The 22,369-nt window shown below is 41.2% G+C and overlaps 1 protein-coding gene across 1 annotated transcript in view; it reads right to left on the reverse strand.

The window, feature by feature from the left end:
- Positions 1 to 22,369, reverse strand: part of CAPN8 (calpain 8) — a 32,865-nt gene that overhangs the window by 4,192 nt on the left and 6,304 nt on the right. Inside the window, exons 3-16 of the mRNA XM_080586390.1 lie at positions 14,330 to 14,448; positions 13,171 to 13,304; positions 12,845 to 13,013; positions 11,866 to 11,949; positions 11,160 to 11,245; positions 9,693 to 9,767; positions 8,527 to 8,687; positions 7,638 to 7,813; positions 5,612 to 5,623; positions 3,687 to 3,898; positions 3,062 to 3,098; positions 2,317 to 2,382; positions 1,340 to 1,397; positions 842 to 906 (exon numbers count right to left, since the gene is read on the reverse strand). Coding sequence (XP_080442516.1) covers positions 842 to 906; positions 1,340 to 1,397; positions 2,317 to 2,382; positions 3,062 to 3,098; positions 3,687 to 3,898; positions 5,612 to 5,623; positions 7,638 to 7,813; positions 8,527 to 8,687; positions 9,693 to 9,767; positions 11,160 to 11,245; positions 11,866 to 11,949; positions 12,845 to 13,013; positions 13,171 to 13,304; positions 14,330 to 14,448 — 1,454 coding nt within the window. The remainder of the gene's footprint in view (positions 1 to 841; positions 907 to 1,339; positions 1,398 to 2,316; positions 2,383 to 3,061; positions 3,099 to 3,686; positions 3,899 to 5,611; positions 5,624 to 7,637; positions 7,814 to 8,526; positions 8,688 to 9,692; positions 9,768 to 11,159; positions 11,246 to 11,865; positions 11,950 to 12,844; positions 13,014 to 13,170; positions 13,305 to 14,329; positions 14,449 to 22,369) is intronic.

The following is a 22,369-nucleotide window of genomic DNA, read 5'->3' on the forward strand; positions in this document are numbered from 1 at the left end:
AAAGGATTGGCTTAGTAGTGGACAAGTGTTAGAAACCAGAGGAAGGAACTGCAGAGAGAGTCAACAGTAGGCTACACAGTGCTTCCCCATGTCTTTGAACTTCCCTTCCTATGGGAAACTACACAGAAACAGGGAGTTGGCCCCCATGATGCTGTACTTTTTGAGCTGCTCTTTTGGTTTTGGGAGGCTGTGGAGTGTAGGGGAGAGCCATCAGTTCTCCTAATAGCCAGTGCTACACAGCTGATCCCTTCTGACCTTCGCACGAACACATCACGAGAACGCTAGAGCAATCCTGGTGGCATGGCTCTTGACTCTCCCAGTGCACTAGCTGCCTTCCCCATGCATCAAAGTCGCACTGTTCAGGCAGGCTGACCTCCCCTTTCCCTCTGGCTACTCACAGCTCATTAGCTCCCATGTGTCCCACAAACTTTACAGAAGGGGGAGAGCTCTCCAGCCTGTCTCTGCTGCTTTGAGCTCTGTGGTCTGTAAGCAGTAGCTGATTTAGAGACGGAAGCTGAGGGTGTGCTTAAAACCTGTCTCCAGCCAAGCATGCTGTGCACGTATCTGAAGCTGTACCAGTGGTGCCTCCAGGCAGAAGGTTCCTGCTTCTCTTCCTCTACTTTTTTGGGAAAAGTTTAAGCAATGAGAGACACAGAGCAGGTGAGAGAAACAGCTGATGATGAAATGGTTCAGGTTTCTGACACCCTGAGCAGACAGAGCTGCTTGGCTCAATTTTACGTTCCCAGACAATAGAAGTATAAACTTAGCCTTATCTTGTTAAGAAGTTTTGCTAAGGAATTCCAGAAACTTTGAAGAAGATGAAATGACATTCAAAGGATACATCTAAAAGGCTGATCATCTCCCTGCAAGTATTAATGTTGAATCCATCACTTTTAATATCCTTTCCTGTACAAAACAGAAGTCAAAGTCAGAAATACTTTTAGACAAATACTTTTCTGCAGGCCATCCAGGTGCCAGCTGCCTTAAAATCTTGCTAGTAAAGCAAGTGCTCTGACATTTCTTCCACTATTTCCTTCCAACTGATTTAAATGGATTTTTAAACAAAGAAGCAAGAGATGCTCTTGGTTTTGGGGGTGGTAAGAGTCTATCACCCATATTAGAAGTTCAACAAGCCGGGAGAAGCCCAGCTGGGATGAAAACCTCATTTTTTTCATTGTCCTCAGCTGACAGAGCTGGGTTTTGTAAGCATAGACCCCATTTGTGTGCTGAGATACTGACATGAAGATGTTCACTCTGGACCAAAGAACAAATTTATGTCTCATCACTTCAGCCCCTGCCTCTGAGCTCCACTCAATGCAAAGCACATAATGATACTCACTCTTCGCCAAAACCCTATTTAGAATAGTTTGAAGTTCAATTGCAGTCACTTCGCAGTCCTGGACAGAAAATATGTTTTAGGTGTTAACATGAAAAGCATCTGAAGCAAACTAAATTCATTCACTGTCAGACATCTGGGCATTATTTTACTTCCATCCCTACCCAAGGGCAAAACCTTCTTTTTTTTTTTTAACACCACCATTACCAGCTGACATCACACGGATGTTCCGCAGAAGCCGGGAATATTTCCTACCCTTTCAAATGGGAAATACAAGGTTTTTTAGGTGCCACAGGGACATGACTGAATAAATGTTAACTTTTTAGCAGGTTTGACTGAGTTGAGGATTTTTTTTCAGCTATAAAAGCTCAGAAGAGCATTTGAGATTTTCCAGGCTTATGGAAACTACAATCAAAAAATAAAATTCCCCTCTCAAAACTCACAAAAGCCTTTCTAACTAACAAGGTGTTTTCCCTCTTCATTGCCACTGGCCACTTGTTCATTAAGAGCAAATCTGAAGTGGCAGCCACAGGCTAGCACAGCAGCCTGTGGATACTGAGGTTTATCAAATACAGTGAGAGAGAGAACGTTCAGCCGACAGCTTTCTGATTCCTGGACTTCTAAACCAAAAGGAAGAAATTGGCCAAATAGCCAATTGCCAGAATTATATGCTAGCTCCATGGGCAATTTATTTCACTATGCAATAATATTTTCACAGTCCTTACTCCCATCACCCATATTTTCAGTCATTCCATGCCAGAATTACTATGGGAACAAATCACATTTTGCACCAATAAGAGGGAAAATGTAGTAGAGCTATTCTATTGTAAAATAAATTGAACTGAAGCTGTGAGTTAATAAAAGGGGAGAACTGCCTGGTTTTTGAAGACCAGACAGTAGGAGGAATTGGCAGGCCAAATATTTGCATAATCATAACAGTGAGAGGTCTCATTTTTTTAATTCCATTTTAATCCACTTACCTCTCCAGAGAGCTTTTGAAACAGAGTCTTGAACTCATCATCTATATCTTTGTTATTGACATGAGGCTACAGGAAGAAGATGACCAAGAGTGTAATTTACAACATGGTTCTAGAAAGCAAGACGGGCATATGGTAAAGCACCTTTACTGGGAACAATCTACAGCAAGGGAAAATGAGCACTTGCTTTGTAGAAATGGCAAGACAGAAGCAAAATCAAGAACAGTCAGGGGCTGGCTTTGTTTGGGAGTAAATACTTTCTAAGGTTGATGAAAAATTTTTCTTCTGTTACCAAGATAGTCTTATAAAATAGCTGCAGATAAAATGTTCCTGCACATGTCCATGGCAATAATGTGACTGTCTTAATTCAGTACTTTCTTGGAAGTCTGCTTTTGCAGTTTCTCTCAGGCTTTGGGAATACTATTTGTTTCTATGAAAAGGATCATTCAATGCCCTCCTCACCTTCTTCTACCTGTATGGGATGAAAGGACAGTTTAATGTATTTCAACCAAGTCTACAAGGGTGCAGTTTCTGTGCCATGTGATCCTAGGTACATGAAAATACATGTGAAACTAAGCCATAGAGATAAGTAAAGAATCTCTGGAACCAAAATATATTTTTCCTGAGCATAAACACCTACTGTGATCTCAGCTCAGAAGAGAAATAAAAATCCTGCATTCATTTTGCCCCCACTATCTGAAAGAAAAGTCCATTACAAAAAAACAGTCTGCCCAGTTAAGGTGTTTACCTCATACGGTTTTGCAGCCACCATATCACCAATCATCCTAAGAAAAAAGAAATAAAACAACCAGAAATGATTACTGTACCTTTTGCACTTAAAATCGTCATTAAAACAAGCTGTTTTAATAGAAGGTGTTACCAAACACACAGAACAATCCTCTAGGTTCCCTGTTTCCTGCATTCCCCATCCTTCCTCTGTCTCCGACTTTTTTGCCAATATTTTCCTTGGCAAATCCAGTCTTGTTGTTCTTATCTTGGATCCCGGCTCCTGTTTTTTTCACTCAGCAGCTGCTGCTGAAACAATCCTTCTTAAAACCATTATCCTACTCCCAAATCTTTCCTCTGCACTCTTTAATTGTGGGAACTTCTATTATACAGACCTGAGGTATCTAGTTACCACACCAGTATATGCTGTAGGCCACTTGAAGGACCATGACTTTGTAACATGGATGTGTGTGTCACATATGGTAGGCCACAGAAGAAAACAGGTCCTACAAATGGGCCTATTTTGCTGCTTACTTGCTGGTAGATAGAGCACAGGATGCGGGTCTCTCACACAGAGTGCAACATCTGACCTTTCCATTCATGTGTCTCACCAGCAGAAGAGGAGGCTTTACAAAGAAAATACTCACTGAGTTTTAGCCTGTTTCTCAGAAAAAACTCGAAGGCAGAACTCTCCATTTTTATAAGGTTCAAATGTGGATGGCACAATGAGGTACTCTCCCTTGGGCAATTTAATACGGCTGGAGACTTCACGCAGGTTGACATAAGTCCCAGACTGGGCTATTGGTTGGTTCCTTGCGAAGAAAGCACGGTTCAGATGAATATCTGTGCTATTTTCCAGCTGTGGGAAATGCGTTTATGTTAGAAACCATTTGACAATTCACTTGCAAGCCAGACACCCCATTTAAATTTCAATGCTTAAAAGCTATCTCAAGTTTTTCTTAGCATAAAATAATAAACCCTCAAGTGATGGCATAAAAGATATCCACCAGGGTTCTGTCATGGGAAACAGTCAGGCAGATAATTAGAAGAGATACGTATTTTTCTCTATAAAGATTATCTTTTCATGTGTCTTTATAATGTGTGGTATAGAATAACTAAAAAAATCATAATGTGCACTCAAACTGGTCAAACCAATACCTACTCTTACTTAAGTTGTTCATCTATTGAGCATTTTTTGCTTCCAAAGGCTTCAGGTAAAAAAGTTTAAATTGCTGAATGCCTTTAAACCATTTATGGTAAGGGGTAGATGTTCTAATTGCATAGGAGTTGTAGTCTCTAATTTCTTTAAACAGACAGAAAAGAACAGAAAACAGGACAAACTAGTAATCATAAGCGTGAGACTTTTGGAGCTAAATTAGAAGATATACCCTACTTCTGTTAGCAATACTAAAGTTACTGCTTTGGATTATACAGAAAATAGTACTTAACTTCTCCTTGATATCAATATATTATTAAATGTGAAACACTGAATAGCTCACAAAACAAAAAACTGATATAGCAAGAAACAGTAGTGTATGAATAACATCTTTGCTTTAAATCTCCTATTCATTACTTTAGCTCCACGGGGATGTCTTTCAAAAAGCGTGATTCAGTGATCCACAATAACTGCTACATTGTTGACACAGAGCATAAAACATTACATACAGATAAGATTTCTGGCTGTGTAAGATCAGAGCATAGAAAGGTGTTATCAAACATTTTAAAATAATTCAGTATTTCTGTTGTAAACTGTAGAATAATATGCCCTTTTCCCCCTCTTTTGTTCCATAGATAAGATTGGATTTGGTATTTATTCAACTTCCCACTCTACCTTAAGCTAAGTGGGGACTGCAAAGATTAAGAAGTCAGATCCCATATCTTTTTCAACATATAAAGCTCATTTTCTCTTTGCATCTGCAAGGCTGTTAAAAGAACACACTTAATTGCTACAAAACCACACATTCATTAACTGAGAGGGAAGAATAGGGTTGAAAAGCCTAGGAGAAATTGGCAGTACAGAGTGCTGGACCTCAGTAATGAGTACAGACTATTCCTACTGCCAGACATCCCCGGGGTCTCTTTCTTCAGGAATGAAAAGTCTCTTTAACTTGGTATTGACATTTGGGAGGATTAGGGAAGGTTGAGCTGGTTTGTTTTTTGTTTTTTCATTACTAGGAGCCCCAGCTCGGAACTATAAAAGGAATGGATCCACAGAGTCCGGCATTTCTTCTAAACAACATCAGCTACATTTTCTCAATTTTAGAGTGCAGAGACCCTGCCTTCACCTCTCCTAAACAGGCAAATTATGACCTCTGTTGTACACAATTAGTGGAAGCCAAATTTCAACAAGTATAAATGAGATCAGGATTAGGACTTGGATGCGTGTAATAAAGCCTCATGCCCCACAGTCCCTTGGAAATGGTTATGCAGAACACGAAATAGTTATCCTGTGATAAAAGAGCAAAGCTCTCCAGAAGAACTGTCATTAGTAAGGAAGAAATCCTCCTGGTAGCTAAATAGACACAGGAGGTGCTCATCCATAGGCTAGAAGTCTTCCACAGCGATCACATACCTCCTGAGGAATCTGAAAGGAAGAGAATGAGCTGATGTTAAAGGGTTGGTACACAGGCACTTCTATCATTAGAAAGAAAATATCAGATAAAGTCTCCTTCAGACACTTATTTTTCATTTCCACTTAAAAACACGTTGTATAGTATCAGTTATATGTGAAGTTCTGGCTTGCACTAACTAGAGCTGTTCCAAAAGAAAAATGTGATTTTCATCCAGAGGATTCTATACAATTGCTTTTCTCCAGACACGGTATCGTGAATGATACTATCAGTTGGATATATTTCGGTAAGCCTTGAAATGTTCAGTCAGGAGAGTCAACAGGTTAGCCCTACTTTGCTAAATGAAAACAAACAGAATTTATTACAGCAGACTCTGCTAGCCTGCTGTTACTGGAATGCTGATGAAAATACAAGGCTACTGTCACCAGTAGTTAGCCTGAGGATGACTAGATTGTTATAAGGCAAATAAAACAAGTAACAAATTTCAAGATTTGGCCCTTCCTATATTAACTAAATATGTACAAATTTGTACCTTTGAATGTTAGCTTTTTCACAATCAGTTAGTGGTCTTGGAAGCAAAGATTCCAGTGAAAGCCAAAGAGAGTGTGCACCTAAGTCTGAGAAGCTCACACAATGCTTCTGAACTGCCTGAGATGGCCCCTGGAGACCATGGGTCTTGTTCCTTTTATCCAACATACTAGAAGGCCAGAAGCTCACTGATGGGAACACCTACAGTAATTATTACTATGCAGTTTGAGCTACATAACTTACAAAATCTTTGCAGGGCAGGTAGGATTAAGCACACGCATTTTCACCTTCTCTTATACAAAGATCTGCTTTAGATCACCATCCAAGTTGTTCTAATTGGACCTTCTCAGACACAGCATCAACTGCAATGATATAAATCTGCAGCAGCGCATGGCCTGAGGAACTTGGATGATAGCTGTGTGTCTACATGAGATGATTTGGCAGCTATTTCTTTCAAAAGAAATGCTTCATCTTGTTAAGAGTCACTTAAGTCCATCCTACTATGGAAAAGGTCCCAGAGGGGGCAGATGGGATGAAATAGATGTAAAGCAGAAATGCTCTGCTATCTTCTCCAGGGTTGTACTCAGTAGTATGGGCAGGCAAACATCCTTAATGTGCAAATTCTAGGATGCCAATAGGCTGGGGTGCTTGACGTCATGCAGATAGCAACTCAGAAATGTACACAGTGAGAACCATTTCCTTCAGAAACTAGGAAAAACCCTTCCTAGTTTAGAACCATCCTTCACAAGATTTATTAATAAAAGTCAGCCATTCCCATCTGCGCCCACCTGTGATGTTTAGTAATCTTTATCCAGAGGAATCTATACAACATTTAATTGCTTTTCTCCATATATGATGTTGAGAATGATAATACTGTTTGGAAATTCTTACATTTATTTCTCTGCCCTCACACCACAGATGTTAGAGGTGGCACTGCAGATTTTTTCCCTACATTACATTTATGGAGACAGAAGCAACACTGTGAAAATCAAAATAGAAAAAAAAAAAAAAGAAAGAAAACCAAAAACCTACTGAAAGAAAACCAAAAACCTACTGAAACAGAACAATAGCATCATAGACAATGAATCAAAACAATTTTCAAATAAAAGGGGAAAGAAATAAAGAAAGCGACTACTGAGCAGTAATGATAAGCTGTAATCAGAACCACTTATCTGGAATTGCCAGGCACCCTGAGCCTGTCCCCATTCAGATGCTGAAAAGAGAAGTCTCTCAATGAGACTGTTGCTAAATTAATTGCCTCCAGTTTTACACCTCTCTCCTGTTAAAATGGGACAAAAATTGAACCAATTTTTTTCTGAATCTTCCCATATTATGTGGGTCAGGAAGAAATGAGAGGTTTTCAACCATCTTGTAAAACCCAGTTCTTATTGCAGTGTAGTGCTGAATTTCAAGATGTAGCACATGGCTAATTTTTTCCAGGGTAACAGAACAGAGAATAAAACCTTAAATGAGAAAAAGAAAAAAAAAAAAACACTATACCTGGTAGAGTGAATAACCAATACTAAGTAGACCTTCTCCCATTTTCTTCTGTCTCCTGCGGTTCTTCTGCATCAAGCCCACCAGTATAGTACAGCATGGCTCATTCAAACTCCCGTCGTGGTCATCATCTGGTTCATCCAGACGGATTTTAAACTGGGGATTGATCCAGTATGTTGCTAAAAATCCCCAAGACAAGACAAAAAGGGTAAGATTTTGTTATTGTAGCCAAAGTGGTTGTCACTAGAATTACAGATACTGTTTGGAAAGACTTTTGCCTGGATTATATCCAAACCTTTACAGTACATATGTAACATATGGTTTTATGTTTTTACAGCTATGCTGAATATCAATTGGAGCCATGGCAAATCAAAGCACCAAGGTATTTCCTGGGGTGTAATGACAAAGAGGGAGGAACTGATACCATTAATTCCAGCCAGCCATTTATCTAGAGGAAATATCCTTGGCTAAGGCTGATATTGTTGCAAGAGAACCAAATGCCAGGCAGCATCTCTAGAGGTCTAACCCAAAAGCGAACGTGAAACAACACTGCCACAAATCTGTGCCACTTTCCTGGCCTTCCTTTCTCTTTGGAGGATTGCTCCAGTCAGTAGCAAAAGCTATGAAAGCAAAGAGAGCAAACAGAGGAAAAAAAAAAGAAAGGAATTATGTCATGAACTAAATGCTCAGTGAGCTGACAATCCCTGATGAGGAAATAAGTGTGAATTAGATCTTGGTTTCAATTGCCAAACTTCTGCTTGCTATCTAAACCCCACAGAAAGCACTGAACCTCCAAACCTTTCCCACCTATGGCAACCCCCTGGTTCACAAGCAGTAATTTTCATGGGTTTGTTGGTTGTTTCACCAAACTACTACTTAGCTGGGTCTCCACCTGGGTAGTTCTGGCAACCCCCAGCAGTTGAACCCCGTCTCCACTGTCCATTGAACATGGTCAGGTCCCATTTGTTGACTTGGTTGCCTGTCAGTGTGTCAGGAGTCAAATTACAGATCTCCAGTCGCGTGAACTGCCTTTGAAAATCGGAAAACGCCATCCTGGTGCATGGAAAGATCAGGGTTAGTTCATCAGCCTGTTACAGTCAAAGCAACTGCAGGTGGATGTCTCTCCCAGTGGGACAGCAAACATTGGCACTACAGAGCTGCCCAAATCCCCATTTAAGTGAACTGTTAAACTTATGATAGGCTTTTGGGAAGTGAAATTTCCCACTCCCTGAATGAGCTGTATCTTGTGAAGACAACCGTTCTCAACAGCTGTTACACATTATGGGCTCAGTTGTACCATTTTCTGTCATCCCTGGTCACGGGCAATCCCTCATGGATTTGTAAGTAAACTTAAACTCACTAAAACCAGTAGACCAAAACATGCAGTAAGATGCTACTTAGTGTGAGCAAGATTTGGTCCTTAAGAGTCACTCTGCAAAAAAATCAGCTCAGTTTGGTATTTTGTTTTAATTCACTTGTTGATGTTTGTTTTTACCATTCCTAGTAGGTCTGCATGAGTGGTAGACATTGATCACCCCATGCTGCAAGGAGAGGTCTGTTCTCCATTTTCACTGCCTTATGTCTCACACTGCTGATTGCACTGAAAGATGATGAGCAATTATCTTTCTGGTCTAGGACAGAGTGACGTGGGCTCAGTACTGACCCACAATAATCATCTAGCTGGGATGGGCTTTCCATTAGGTCTGGGTAAACAGACTCTTCCCCTGCTGACAATCTAAACTTTTTCATCAGTGTGTAGCATTTAGGAAAAAAAAAGCCTCAAAATATAGAGCATCTGAGGTTCATTCTTGCCACATCATTAATTTTATTACCATCTGGTCTCTATATTTTGGGTAAGCACTGAGTTATGCAAGCTCTAATAAAAGGTAATGTTTGAATGGGAAGGGAGATAAACAAGAGGCTAACAAACAACTCAAGCATGACACTATTAACTCTTTTGGTGCTGGCAGTTTCCCTCTATACAACCGAAAGGACTGCTTAAAAACCATACAAGCATATAAAATGTCCAAAAGAATCAGCTAACTAAATGATTCTCACCAAAACTCTCCATCATCTATTTGCTTATCCAGAGCCTGCTTTTGTTTGGGATCAATATAGTTCCATTCGGGAGCGCTGCAGACAAAAGACAAAAGCAGTATTGCTCAGCTGTATTTCATTTTGCAACAAGATCAGACAGTTTCTGCTTTCAGTCACAGCTGACAAAGGACTATGTATTTCTGCAACAACTAGACCTTCTGCTCCTTCCAGGGGAGGTACACGCTGCAACATAGCGAACAGGGCTGGAATCAGACTGCAACCATATTTTCAACAAATAAGCCTTGAATTGAATCGTCACTGTCAGGTGCCAAAATGTACATATCACAGACTGTCTGGATTAAGTAACATGCAGCCTGAAAGTTGGGTAGAGCTTCTCAATTGTAAGAGCTATTGGGTTGCCTGATATTCTCCCTAGGGAAATGATAAAAATCTCCACTGCTGGGATCACCAATGAACAAGAAAGCAAAAAAATGGAATTTGAAAATATGAAAAAAAAAAAAAACAGTATTGTCTCTTTCCCACTCCAATGTTACTGTGCAACAAGCCAGATTCTGATTCGATCTGCTCCCACGTGGCTGTGCAGTTTGGTGTCTGTCTCAGCAGGGTTGTCCCATGGTTAAACAGGTGCAGCAAAATCAGGGTATGGCATGTGTGTGCTGGAGGCACATTATCTTGGAATCATGGAATGGTTCGGGTTGGAAGTGACCTTAAAAATCTTCTAATTCCAACCCCTCCTTGGCATGGGCAGGGGCTGAGCAAAGCAGCTCTGATAAAGATATAAATAATTCTGGTGTTTATCTGTATTTCCTACATCAACACCTGCACTGTGGTCAGGACGGGAATATGAGATCTCAAAATAAGTGCTTGCAAAAAATACATCTTGGCCCAAATGATAGTAAAATCCATGCCATTCTAAAAATAAAAATAAATGAGGTGGTGTCACTGCCACTCCCATGAGAATCCAAGCCCTGACAGCTTTTGATAGCTATTCAAACTTCTGGTCCTTAGCTGAGTCAACATCCCCATTTCTTTCATGATTCTCGAGTAGAAATCAAATATTTGGCAGATTTAGAGCCTAGCAAACTCAGAGCTGAAGCAGAGGTACGATGTTGTAGCCCTGCTGTATTTTTCAGCAATGGAATTAAGTTGCCTGTCCTGTTAAGGTCTTGGCAGTATCAATAGGATCAGTCTGAGAAAAGTCATCTTGCAAAATGGCATGGGTATGGCTTGCATTAGACTGCTTGCAGTTAAAACTTGGACTGTTCTCTCTTATTAGAAAGCTCTGCCTGAGGCAGAACGGATCAATACCTAACTTTCCTAACAAATTAATAGTGTTTTATTCCAACTGATTTACTGTCTTTCCTAAACATGCTTTGTGATTTGATTAAACTGCATACTCCTAATTTAATTTTTAAAAGATACCAAAATATACTGAAGAGGGAGAGGCAAGAGCATATAAACACCTACTTATCACTCCAGGCTCCAGTCCATTCCACTTCACCCCAGGGATTTCTAAGCCTCACAAGTTTCTCTGGCCGTCCTCGGTAATGTACCTAAAAGATCCACAACAAACAGAACCTGAGCACTCCCATTATTCCAATCATCATGGAGCAATTGCTTTTCAGAAAGGATAAAACATGATTTGTCCTTGAGTGATACAGTCCATTACAGTTTGCAATAGTTAAAAGACACCTAGAAGTCTTCCACCCTAATTTTTACATTATCCTGTACCACCAAGTGAGCCATTAGCTGCAGCACTCACCATTTCATATAATGACAGCAACCTGCAAGGAAAAATATCAGCTACAAAACAGTAGAATATCTACATCCTTAAAAGATACTGTACAACACAGCAAGGTTGGAAAAAGATTACTTGGCACGGACATCTCTGTAATGACTCCAGTTTCAGAGAAATGTGAATATCTGTGGCAGGCTGGGCAGGTAAGACTGCTGAGGTTGTTCACTAGAGGCTTTGACTCCTTTCCCATTAGAGCTGATTGGCAAAGTACACGCTCCCACCTTATGCAGCATGAATACGTGAAGCATTTTTATTTGGTCAGTCACAGAAAGACATCACAAAGTTGAAGGCACCGCAGTGTTGCAAGCTGTTTTGTATAATGGCAGGTACAAACACTTCAGCCAGTCTGGATGAGCTGCAGAAAAGCTGGCTTACCTCTTCTGCTCCAGTGACAGAATAAGCGTGTCCCTTTACCAGCTTCAGACTTGTGATTGCTTCTGTTTCAGATGCACGAGTTACCTTGGGCATTAAAAATATTCACACTTAGGGCCATGTATTGTGTACTAACACAGCTTTCATGAGCAGATTAATATGGGGGAAGATATACAAAGTGGTATGCACAACAAGTATCAATATTCCTGATGCAATGTATATTAAATAGAAGTGAGATTCACAGCAAGAGTTCACCTCCGGAGTTTCATGCCCTCAAATATGCAGTCAGAGAGTCTGCACAGCAGAGACTTCATGAAATTTAAATCTAGAACCAATTCCCTTCTTAGGTAACAGATCCAGTCACCTGCAGAGACATGTACGTGTGAACTCGGCTCAAACCCACCTTGGTTAGGATCCAGCATATCAAAATCAGAGCACTGGTAATCCTACATGCTATAAACCAGGATTCAAAACAAGATTATGAAACAGTATATGAAAGGTGTGGATTTTCCAAAACACATACATACATCATCTGTAACTTGAGAGAGTTTGTAGGTATAAATTATTTTTTTGATTGAAAAACAAAGCCAGAATCAGAGTACAAGCTACAGCAAAGTACCCGAGTCAGGTACAAATCAAAGAGTGTCTGGAGCTGACATTACACATAATTTGAATGAGAAAAGATAGTCAGAGAATGAGAACAGAGTTCAGGAAGACCAGTCCCCAGCACATTATTCTAAGCATTATAACAGGCTGTCTTGTAAAAAGGGAGGCATGATGGGAGCTCTTTTTTTTAGAACCTTGTCCAAAGTTTTTATTACTGAAATCAATTAAGTGTCCCACTGATTTCTGTTTGCATTTAATTCAGACCTTCCTACTATGCCTAACATTGGTTCAAGCCTTCATTACGATATGTACCTGAGCGAAGAGCAGAGCAGAAGAGCAGAGCAGAGCAGAGAAGAGAGCAATGGCAGTCTCTTACATCAATGGAACAGCCAAGCAGTGACCCAGCTCTCAGAGCCTTCTGGATGATTTGGTACAAGTTTGAAGGAGCCCTCCGCAGATTATAGGACTCAGAGATGCCTCCAGTAAAATCCTCAAACCCTTCTATAGTGGACCCTCCAGTGAGAGCTTCGTAAGAGCCATTTAGCCTGTGGGGGAAATGACAGAGCCATGTAAGGGGCCATCTCCACTTGTAAGCATGTGCACTGCAGAAAGAAAGAATTATCTGTAGGTCTGTCTGATCATCAGTGTGATCAGTCAACTTCTGAACACCCAGGAGTGCTTCCTCCCAGCCAGCCACCATACTTGGCATAGGCCTTCTCCAGCAGTGCGCTCCAGAACTCGTTGCCTTCCTCCGAGTGCACGAAGAGCAGCTTCCCGTTCTTGGTGGGCAGCCGGTCATCCACCACGACATCCACCCACTCCCCGTACTGCCAGAACTAACAAAAAGAAGAGAGGAAGAGATGATTAGGGCTGGTGGATAAATAATGGCTCTGCACTACCACCTTCCTCTTCCTTGTAATTGAGGCAAATCCCTGTGAAATGCTGAGCAGGCTCCTTAAACACTATTAAAGAGTTGCTGATAGGTACCATTAACAGCAACTTCTTCCACATAACATCTGGAATAGCCCATTCCCCATGCATAGATTACATAGTGAAGGGTTCAGAAAGCTAGCGAGTTGACAGGAGTCTCGGAAGTCCTATTTTCTTGTCTACTCTTTTAAGACCCAATCCACGGGGGAAAAAAATAAAAAAAATCATGCCTCTAAAAACGCTGCAAGGAGATGTCACCCAAAAGGGGAAGCACTCAATAGTGCCAATGCCTTCTGAAAATATTGGGAAATGTGTGAAACATTACTAAAACTAATTTTTTGCATGAGCACTTGAACCATTCAGTTCATTTACAGAATCTGATACAGTCCTGGAGGGAAAGGAAAGAGGATGATAAACACAATAACCCCTCTGTTGAGATGAGCAGGAGGAAGGTATAGGTATGGGCTCTATAACATCTGCCCTCACCCAAACACCTCCTTTAGTTTTGTAGGGTGAATCCACACTGCTCACGCTTGAGCCTAACTTCTATGGTCTGCAGGCAAGGAAATCCAAACAAAGCAGTGGAGAGGGAAGGGAAGGAGAAGTAACCTCTTCAGCCTAGATTCCCTCTCAACGGTCAGCAGAGACAGAGGTTGGCATGGCTCTCATGGTATGATTGTTTGGCTCAGTTTACAAAAAATGTGTAACTTGCTAGAGCCCTATCAGCTGTAAGACAGCAGAGCCTAGCCAGTGAGTAAATGTCAATTAACATTATTTAGTATTTAACTCTGTTCTTTTCTTCACCCCATCAGTTTCACTTACACACTGTAATTCTTGGACATTCAGCCTGTGTCAATGATTGAAAGACCTGCTTTCAGCTAAATACTATGGTTTTCCTCTTTTATTCTCAATACCCCAATGAGAGAGTTACCTGGAAATGAAAGATGCCAGCATAGTCCTCCTGGAAACTTTGAGCTTTGGGAACAACACGGTACAGAACATCTGGATTCAAAGTCAGAGATGCAATGGCAGCCAGGAGCCAGCAATCACCTAAAAACATACACAATCCAAGGCAGAAAAGTTCATTAAAAAATAACATTTCACTGAGCTGGTCCTTTCACCGGTATATCACACTCCTACGTAGACTAAAATGCCAGCATTATGTGTTTTGCAAAATCCTATCAGATTCTATATTGGTTCAGCAAATAATTCTTGTTTTGTTGTGTATTGTAGGGTCTCTGAGGGTGAACACGGTGGTAATTTTAATGGTCTAGTTCAGGCTTTTGCTATTTTGATTTTTTGATGAAGCTGTGAAATCAGGCAGTTTTAGCTAAGCTTTCTAATACCTTCAGGAAACAAAGAGCGTAGCCAGAGAGAGCAAGCATTTGGGTTTGTGGGTTGCAAAGCCCAGCTGGGCGGTGCAGAGTAGATGACCCGTGCTACCTTAACTAGTCCCAAACCCATGCAGCTGGGAGAGGCAGGGGCTTAGAAGGTGAGCAGAGGGCAAAAGCTTAGTGTTGGTTGAAGGAGGGTGTTGGGTTCTTCATTCCCTCTTGCCCCCCCACCCCCCTTTGGAGATTTAATTGATAAGGTGAACTTTTACCTAGCTATTTCATTTTAGTTCTTTCTTTGAAGGTCTGACTTGAACTAGCACCTAGGACTAGCACTAGGACTATTACAGCTCTGCTTGTGAGTCTGATGGAAACTGAAATCTAGCGGGAACTCTGAAAACAGGTGAGTCCTTTCTCTGGCTCACTGGTTGTCCTGAGAAGGGTAGGCATGCCTAGCCTGTGCTGGAGACTAGGTGTCTTATAGCTTGAGCTGTTTGCTGGGTTGCTAGCTTGTTGTGGATCAGAGGTTGGGTAGGTGGAAGCCTTTGCTTGCTACTGGGAAACTCAGAGGCTCATGGATTTCTCGGTGTATTTGCATATTGCAAAGAGTAGGAAGCACTTTTGTGGCTCTGTGTTGCTTTCTGAGGTGTGCACAAAGTCTAGGAAAACAAAATTGCTCTGAAGGTGCTAAAATTACCCTGGTTCCCTGTGGATTATTTGTGCCAAGACATAGTTTCTTTGTGTAGGTGCATATACTGCAGAATGAAGCAGCACAACTCTTGCTGCATTGGAAATAAGCTAATGGAGAAACCAAGGAAAGAGTTCAATACGTAGCAAGATTTAATATCTTAGAGCAATAGATAACAATTTATATTGACTTGGGCTTTATGTTTCAGTACCATGATTACTATGACTGTAAAGATAAGATACTGGGACTTGCATAGTGCTGTGTGCTTTCTGTTGCCTGTACCTCCTGGGAGGTACCTGGATGACTCCTATGAGCTGACCCAGAAACAGCTGATCCCAGCCAGGCATGCAAAAACTTGAGAAACACCTGGGAAAAGTGTCCCTGGTGTGATGGCCTGTAACCACCTGAGCTGGCTGATCTGATAGAGGTACAAAAACGTGACCCACCCAATGTGCATAGCATAGCCATTTCCAATGGGGAGGGAAAACGTATCATCAGCAGGTGAGGTGTTCCTAAGCCTTCCCCAGCACTGCTCTGTGCCATCCTGGCTGCCACATTCAGGGAACAGCATTCAAGCTGGAAGGGCGTAGAAGATGTCTGGGTTACCTGCTTATCCCCATCTATCTGCATTTCCTATTTAAAAAGTCCAAAAAAAAAAAGTGTCTTGCTCCTCCTATACAAGTTTAAAGAGGAAGTGTGAGACAGGACCTTGCAAAAAAAGCTGTTTGAGCCAAGAGCTCTTACCTGAAAGGTAAGGTTTCCCTTGTTTAAAAAAAAAAAAAAAAAGAAAGAAAGAAAAGAGGGATAAATCACAATAAAAGTGTCATGAGATGTTTAGACTAGAAATAGGAAGAAGTTGCTGCTGTACATATAGAAGAGAGAATCAAAAAGCTTCAGCCTCTAGAGCAGCTATGACCAAAAACCTTCTCAAGCTCACCTTCAACCTAATTATTTTTTAAATTATTATGCATTCAGTGGAACAGGACCTAATTCACTGGCTTGGAAGATTCCTCTTAGCCCTAGACATCCATGTGTGAAGTAAGTAAAACTGGAGAACTCAAGGTGGTGTGAAAAAAAAAAAAGAACCTTCTCTCCCAAGAAAACATAGATGCAGGGAAAAAATGAGACTGAGAATGCTCAGACTTGTTTTGTAACTATTTCTTTGAGGCTTTTCTTGGTACAGGTGTATGCCTTATGCTGTTATAATTTCTGCTTTTTCCTTGTAGATGTAGAAATAATGGTGGTAAACCTGGGAAGTGGCCCTTCAGAGGAGGAAGAAGGAAAGTTTCTAAGACCTAATTTTTCCAGCTTCTCCAGACATTCTTGTTGTTCCTGGGTTGCTGTGAAGCACAGAAGGCTGTTTCTGGGGACATGGCAGAGCAGGACTCCTGGTGTCCCTGCCATATCGTCCAGCCCGTGGTGAAACCAGGGAAGATCTGTAGCAGTGAGGAGTTGGTGCTTTCCCAACAAGCAACATCTGTAAAGGGTTCCTCTTTCCTGGTTCAGGCCCGGTTTTTACAACTGGTGAAAGGGGAATTGCTCTGGGCTTTGTTGAGGATGGTGCATGTTTGATGCACAATTAGGCAGAAGAATCAGTGAAATGAGAGGGGTATACTTAGATGTGCTATTTACTTCTCTGACTCAGGACTAAGCAATTTCAGAATCTCGTCCTTGCAAGATGCCAAATGCAGCGTGAAATCCTTTACAGCTCTCTTATGGTATGAATTAACGTCTTAGCATCTGGGAGTGTGAATGACATTGGCACTTCTGCCTCCTGCAAATTCACCGTGCAATCCAACTTCCTGCGGAAGCACTAGGGGTGAATCTGTTTAACGTGTGCTTGGGAAGAATTGTATTGGAAGAGTTGCAGCGGTGAACTTGTCCTTAAAAATATCTTTGCCTGCCTTGAGCAATGCAGAGCACCATCTCTAAACCTTACTTGGGGGCGTAATATCTTTGGTTAAGCTTGTGGCTGAGCAGCTATTAACTCTTCCCTCTGACAGGAATCAGCTGGGAATTGGCTGCTGTGCAGTAGCTTGGTAAAATAGGTTCACGTGGGGTGCCTAGATGCAAATGGTTTGGGGCCACCTTTATATACAAGTAGTGCATTACGTTCAGGTTCCTGTGATGCCAGCATTAACACAAATCACAGAAGATACAGTAAGCTGTCCATATCAAGGAACTCCCAGAGTGGAGCCTGAATTGTACAGGTTGCCTCTTCTCATAAATCACAGTGGGATCCTGGCTTATTAATAAGGCTTCTCAGCCCTTGATAATGATAAATCCTTATTTTTTGTTTGTTTGTTTGTTTGTTTTTTAAGGAATATCTACTGACATCGTGTAGGGTTTATTTTATTTTGTTTTGTTTTCTCAAAGTTCACCATTGCTTTGCTGGCAGCAGCTATTACTGTTTTGTTTAGCACTAATAGTGCTGTGCCTGGAGTACAGTGTGGTAACATAAGTTTTTCGGAAAGGCAGATGATGTAGGACCCCTAAAACTTGTCGCAGTACAGCTAAAGGTTATAAGTCACTTTCCAAATTCTGAGGAAACGATTTGATTTCCTTCCTAAATGAGTGAATTTTGGAGGGAGAGGAAATGAGGCCAATTGGCCAATGAATTATATATATAATTAGACTATATTTCCCATACAATTATAGTCAGAAAAAATGACAAATTTCTGCTCACAACATACATTTGAAATTGTATCCTTTTAGCTTTTAGAAATTTAAAAAAAAAGTCTTCTCAGCATTAGACCTGTGAGGCTACATCACCTACAGGCACATATGCTGCTTCCTGCTCAGTCTCATATTTCACGAACAAAAGTATTAGACAAGTGCCAATTACAGTGTTTACTGCTGTTACTGCTGAATGTGCTAAAAAGAAGCCAGACCGATTCCTGGATCCAAAGTCATTTGTAATGTTGGTGATGCTTTTTATTATTTTCTTTTTTTTTTTAAATTTGAAATGGACAGTTATGACCTTGAGTTTGTGCTAAGGAAGGTAAATGTGAAACCTAGCTGCGCATACGCATAGATACACATACTATTTTGAAGCACTGCTTTGACTGTTAGCCTGCTTGAAATACTCTCTCTGCCTGCACACAGATGCACTGAAATGACCTTCATTCTCAGTGCTATGTAGGTGCTTCCTGGTTTAGAGACAATCAAGTTCCTGCAATGGATATAGAGTCTTTGGTGACGTGGGAGTTGTGTGGCTCGTCTATGTTGATGATGTTTACCCAAGTGCACTGCTTACACAGGAGCCATATATTTAATGAGAAATTTGATTAGTTACAGTTGCTATAAAGCAGCACTTGGTTTCTGTTTAGCTGCTATCAAAGTGTCTACACTCAGAGCATCTGCACTTTTCAATGACATAGTAACGGAGGAGTTTAAACCGAATGTCCAAGTGTTGGGTTCCACGACCTAAACAGACAGAAGAGGAACACTTCTGTACTGCATCCTAGCTTGTTGCTGTTATACCAATGCTAGATGTTTGGAAGTGATCAAAGTACAATACTATTGCTCTTGCTTCCTGCTTTGTCAAGCAGATTTAACTCTTGACTTTACTCTCTGCTGGAAGGGCTTGTTGAGAGCCCCTAGTACCTGGAGCATGCTACCAGACACCAAAGCACTGACCCACCATCTTTGTAATTTCTGGCAGTGGAGGCTATACCTGATTTGAGGTTTCAAAGAAAGGCTTCCTGTAGTGTTTTATGGAAATTAATTAAGATCTGCAGCTGTGTACTGAACAGTAAGGGAGCACCCAGCAAAGGAACAGGTTTTATTCTCTTTGGGACCTGTAGTTAGCTGTGAATGTATTTTAGAGATCCAGGCAATCAACCCAGTAGAACAAGGATACAAAATAACCCTGGACTCATGGAGCTGAACTTCAGGAAGTACATATGTGAATGTTTATAGCAAAATTAGTGAACAAATCCAGTACTATAAAACGCTTTGCTGCCTACAGGAGCTCCAAAGTCTCCATTAACAAGTATCAGATCTATCGTAGAGCTGCTAAGCTTTGGATTGGTCTCCAGTCTACCTATAATCTCCTCAAATCTGCTTTTGAGATAAAAGTAAGACAAAGCACATGGGTTGGGGTCCTCAGCTGAGGTGCACTGGCTGCAGCTGCATTGGCTAAATGGTACTTGTGGTGGCAGCCCAGGTCAAGGAAGCTGCTTCTTGCGCCTTCAAAACAAAGGTGCTCCATGAATACAACCGGTGTGGATCTGCAAAGATATATTAATCCGAGAGGCTTTTGCATATGTTTTATATTCTTTAAATTAAATTTATGCCACTTCCTTCTTGAGACCCTCTGCAAACAATTCTGTAGTTAACTTATTCAGATAGCTGCAAGGAAACTTCCTAAGTCACCTTTAGTAATGAAGACTGTGACTGCATTTCAAGTTGTTACTAGGCTATCAAAAAGATACGGTTCAAAGCACTTTTAAAATATTTCAAGTCTTTCAAGTTCCCATGAAACTTCCCAAGCTGATACTCATCTAGCTTATACTGTTGTCAAAGAAATAAGTTTAATGGAGTGAGACTGACTATGGGTTTTCTTGTTCCTTTTGTTCATATAAACCCTGACCTGCAGTGTTATTTTTAAAAGAAATGAAACATGTCACAGAACATTATTAAAAATAGGCTCTATTTCCCTAAAGGACTTGTTAACAGGTCACATGCATGGCTTATGTACATACGTAATCAAGGTCTTTTTCAACAGAAGTGTTTCACATGACAGCTTTAATAACAAGTCCTTTGATATTTGAGGTATTGGACCAAATAACAAAAAAGCAAAGGATACGCCTCTGAGATGTAAAGCAAACACCTAAACAATAAAAGGTAAGTCCCATGCCTCTATTCTGAAGTTTATTTTGTAAAGGATCAGTTTGTGTGAAAACAATTGTAAACTGCCTTTCAGAAGCAAAAGTAGATTATATTTGTCCCCTCTTTTTTGGTCTTTCTTCCTTTGTGAGAATATAGATAATATTCTTTTTCCACTTTTAGTGACAAAGGGAAGCTTGTAATAAAAGCAGAAGTAGATTATTGGACTTTTCCTCCAGGCCTGGGGGTATTTTTCAGGACCAGCATTCGGGCTTCAGCCCACCAAAGGCTGGTTGGAGAAATCCCAGGAACAGGCATCCTCCCCAGCTGCACAGGAGCCATTTGGGCCCAGATTCATTGCCACCACTATTTGGTTCCCTTGGGCACTGCCCTGTGAAATGAAAGCCCGTTTAGCACAAAGGCCTGGGACTCCAAAGAGATGTTCAGGAAGTGACAGAATTGAAAAGGGGCTGAGGGTATTTGCATTCGGCTTCTAGGCTTAACACAAATAGCGTGTTAACCTCTTCTAGTTGGAGAGCAGGTAGCGTTCTTCAGTCCTTTAACCTGTAAGCTGTCAAGGAAAACGAGGTTTCACTTCAGTTGTATATTTTTTTTAATACTGTTACAGAAAATTTATGAATTGGAGATGACAAGAAATGTTGCTTTTATTACTTGTCTGAACAATTCTCCTAGAATACAGTAAGTGATTCCCTGTATTCTGCTCCAGCATCCACTGAATAAATATCCTGGAGCTAGCAGATTGGGCATCTTATTTTTAGCAGCTAGAATACAGGCCCACACACCAGGGAATTTCTTGGTGATTGCTTTAATGGTGCTGTGTTTACAGGAACAGCACTGGTATTATTTATCGTCAATAACTTGCTGAAATTGTTTGAATCTCATTTGCACAACAGATGGGATGGAGGAGCAGTAAGGTCAGGAGTACTGTGGTAAGCAACGAAAAAGGGAGAAAGGCTGATTTCTCTGTTTCTCATCTATTGAATTCTCATTACAAGAGTTTCAGCCTTTTTGGCTCTGTATGCAGTCAGGAGAGGGTGCTGCTGCTGTCTCCTGCAGCTGGATCTTATCAACAAGGCAGGCAGGAAAGAGGCCAATGCATCAGCTCTTGGGAGGCAGTGGGAGGAGGCGGATAAAAACTGTTTGCATAGGAGCTTTGTTTAGACGATGACAAGAACTGGAGAAAAACAGGTAAGAAAGATGGTTTTGCTGTGGTGGGTCCAGGAGAGGGTGACTGCTGTCTGAGAGACATCTTGTCGGCATCAGGCCCCAGTTCATAGAGCTGGGCAGCATTGCCTTTTTTTTGTTGTTGTTGTATTTTTGCCCCGTGTGCATGGTTGCTCCTTCCTCTGTTTGCTCACAGCTCTACACACAACACCGTATGAACAGTAGGAGCATTCAACATGAAGGGCTTGGAAAAAAATTGCTTGTTATGGATGACTACAAAGCTGATGTGCTCCATTCATTTTTTATTTTTTTATGGTGTTGTCCATGTTCCTAACTCATGGGCCATCCTGCTTGGCTTGAAATGGCACATTACAGCTCCAGCCCCTGTACTAAACCAGTTCCTACTCTGTTTCTTGGTGATTGTGTATTTTCCTTATGTGAAACTGTGGCTGGATCTTGTTCTGCCTCCCATATAAAAATCCTCAATGACAAGGCTGAAGGGTGAAATTTCCTCAGTGTCCCTTGAGTTTCTGGAGACTGTTTTCCTACGACAGGCATGAAACCAAGTCTCTTGCTTCAGGGCAAGTGCTATAATTATAAGGTTAGTGTCCAGCTCTGTCTTAAGAGGTTAAAAATGCAAGGAAGTCTTGCAGTCCACCAGGGATAATTAGCTTACTACCTGCAGGAGATAGTTTGGTGAGTGCCAGCTTTGACACAGCTCTTAAAAACCTATGTGTACCCTGTCCTAGGCAGCAGTGCTGGTTGTTTAAGCCCCTTGCGGGGAAATGAGCACCCTCGTTGGGTGTCTGCCTTTTTTCATACTACAGCCAGGGCGCCTGACTCGGGGCTGTGAACTAGGTGCTGGGACGCTCAGCCTTAACCTGTCTATTAGTAGACAAGAAAATCATCTGTCTATGAGGAATTTTTAAGTTAAGCT

Source organism: Anser brachyrhynchus, assembly GCF_964034855.1.
Source record: "Anser brachyrhynchus genome assembly, chromosome: 3".
Lineage (NCBI taxonomy): Eukaryota > Metazoa > Chordata > Aves > Anseriformes > Anatidae > Anser > Anser brachyrhynchus.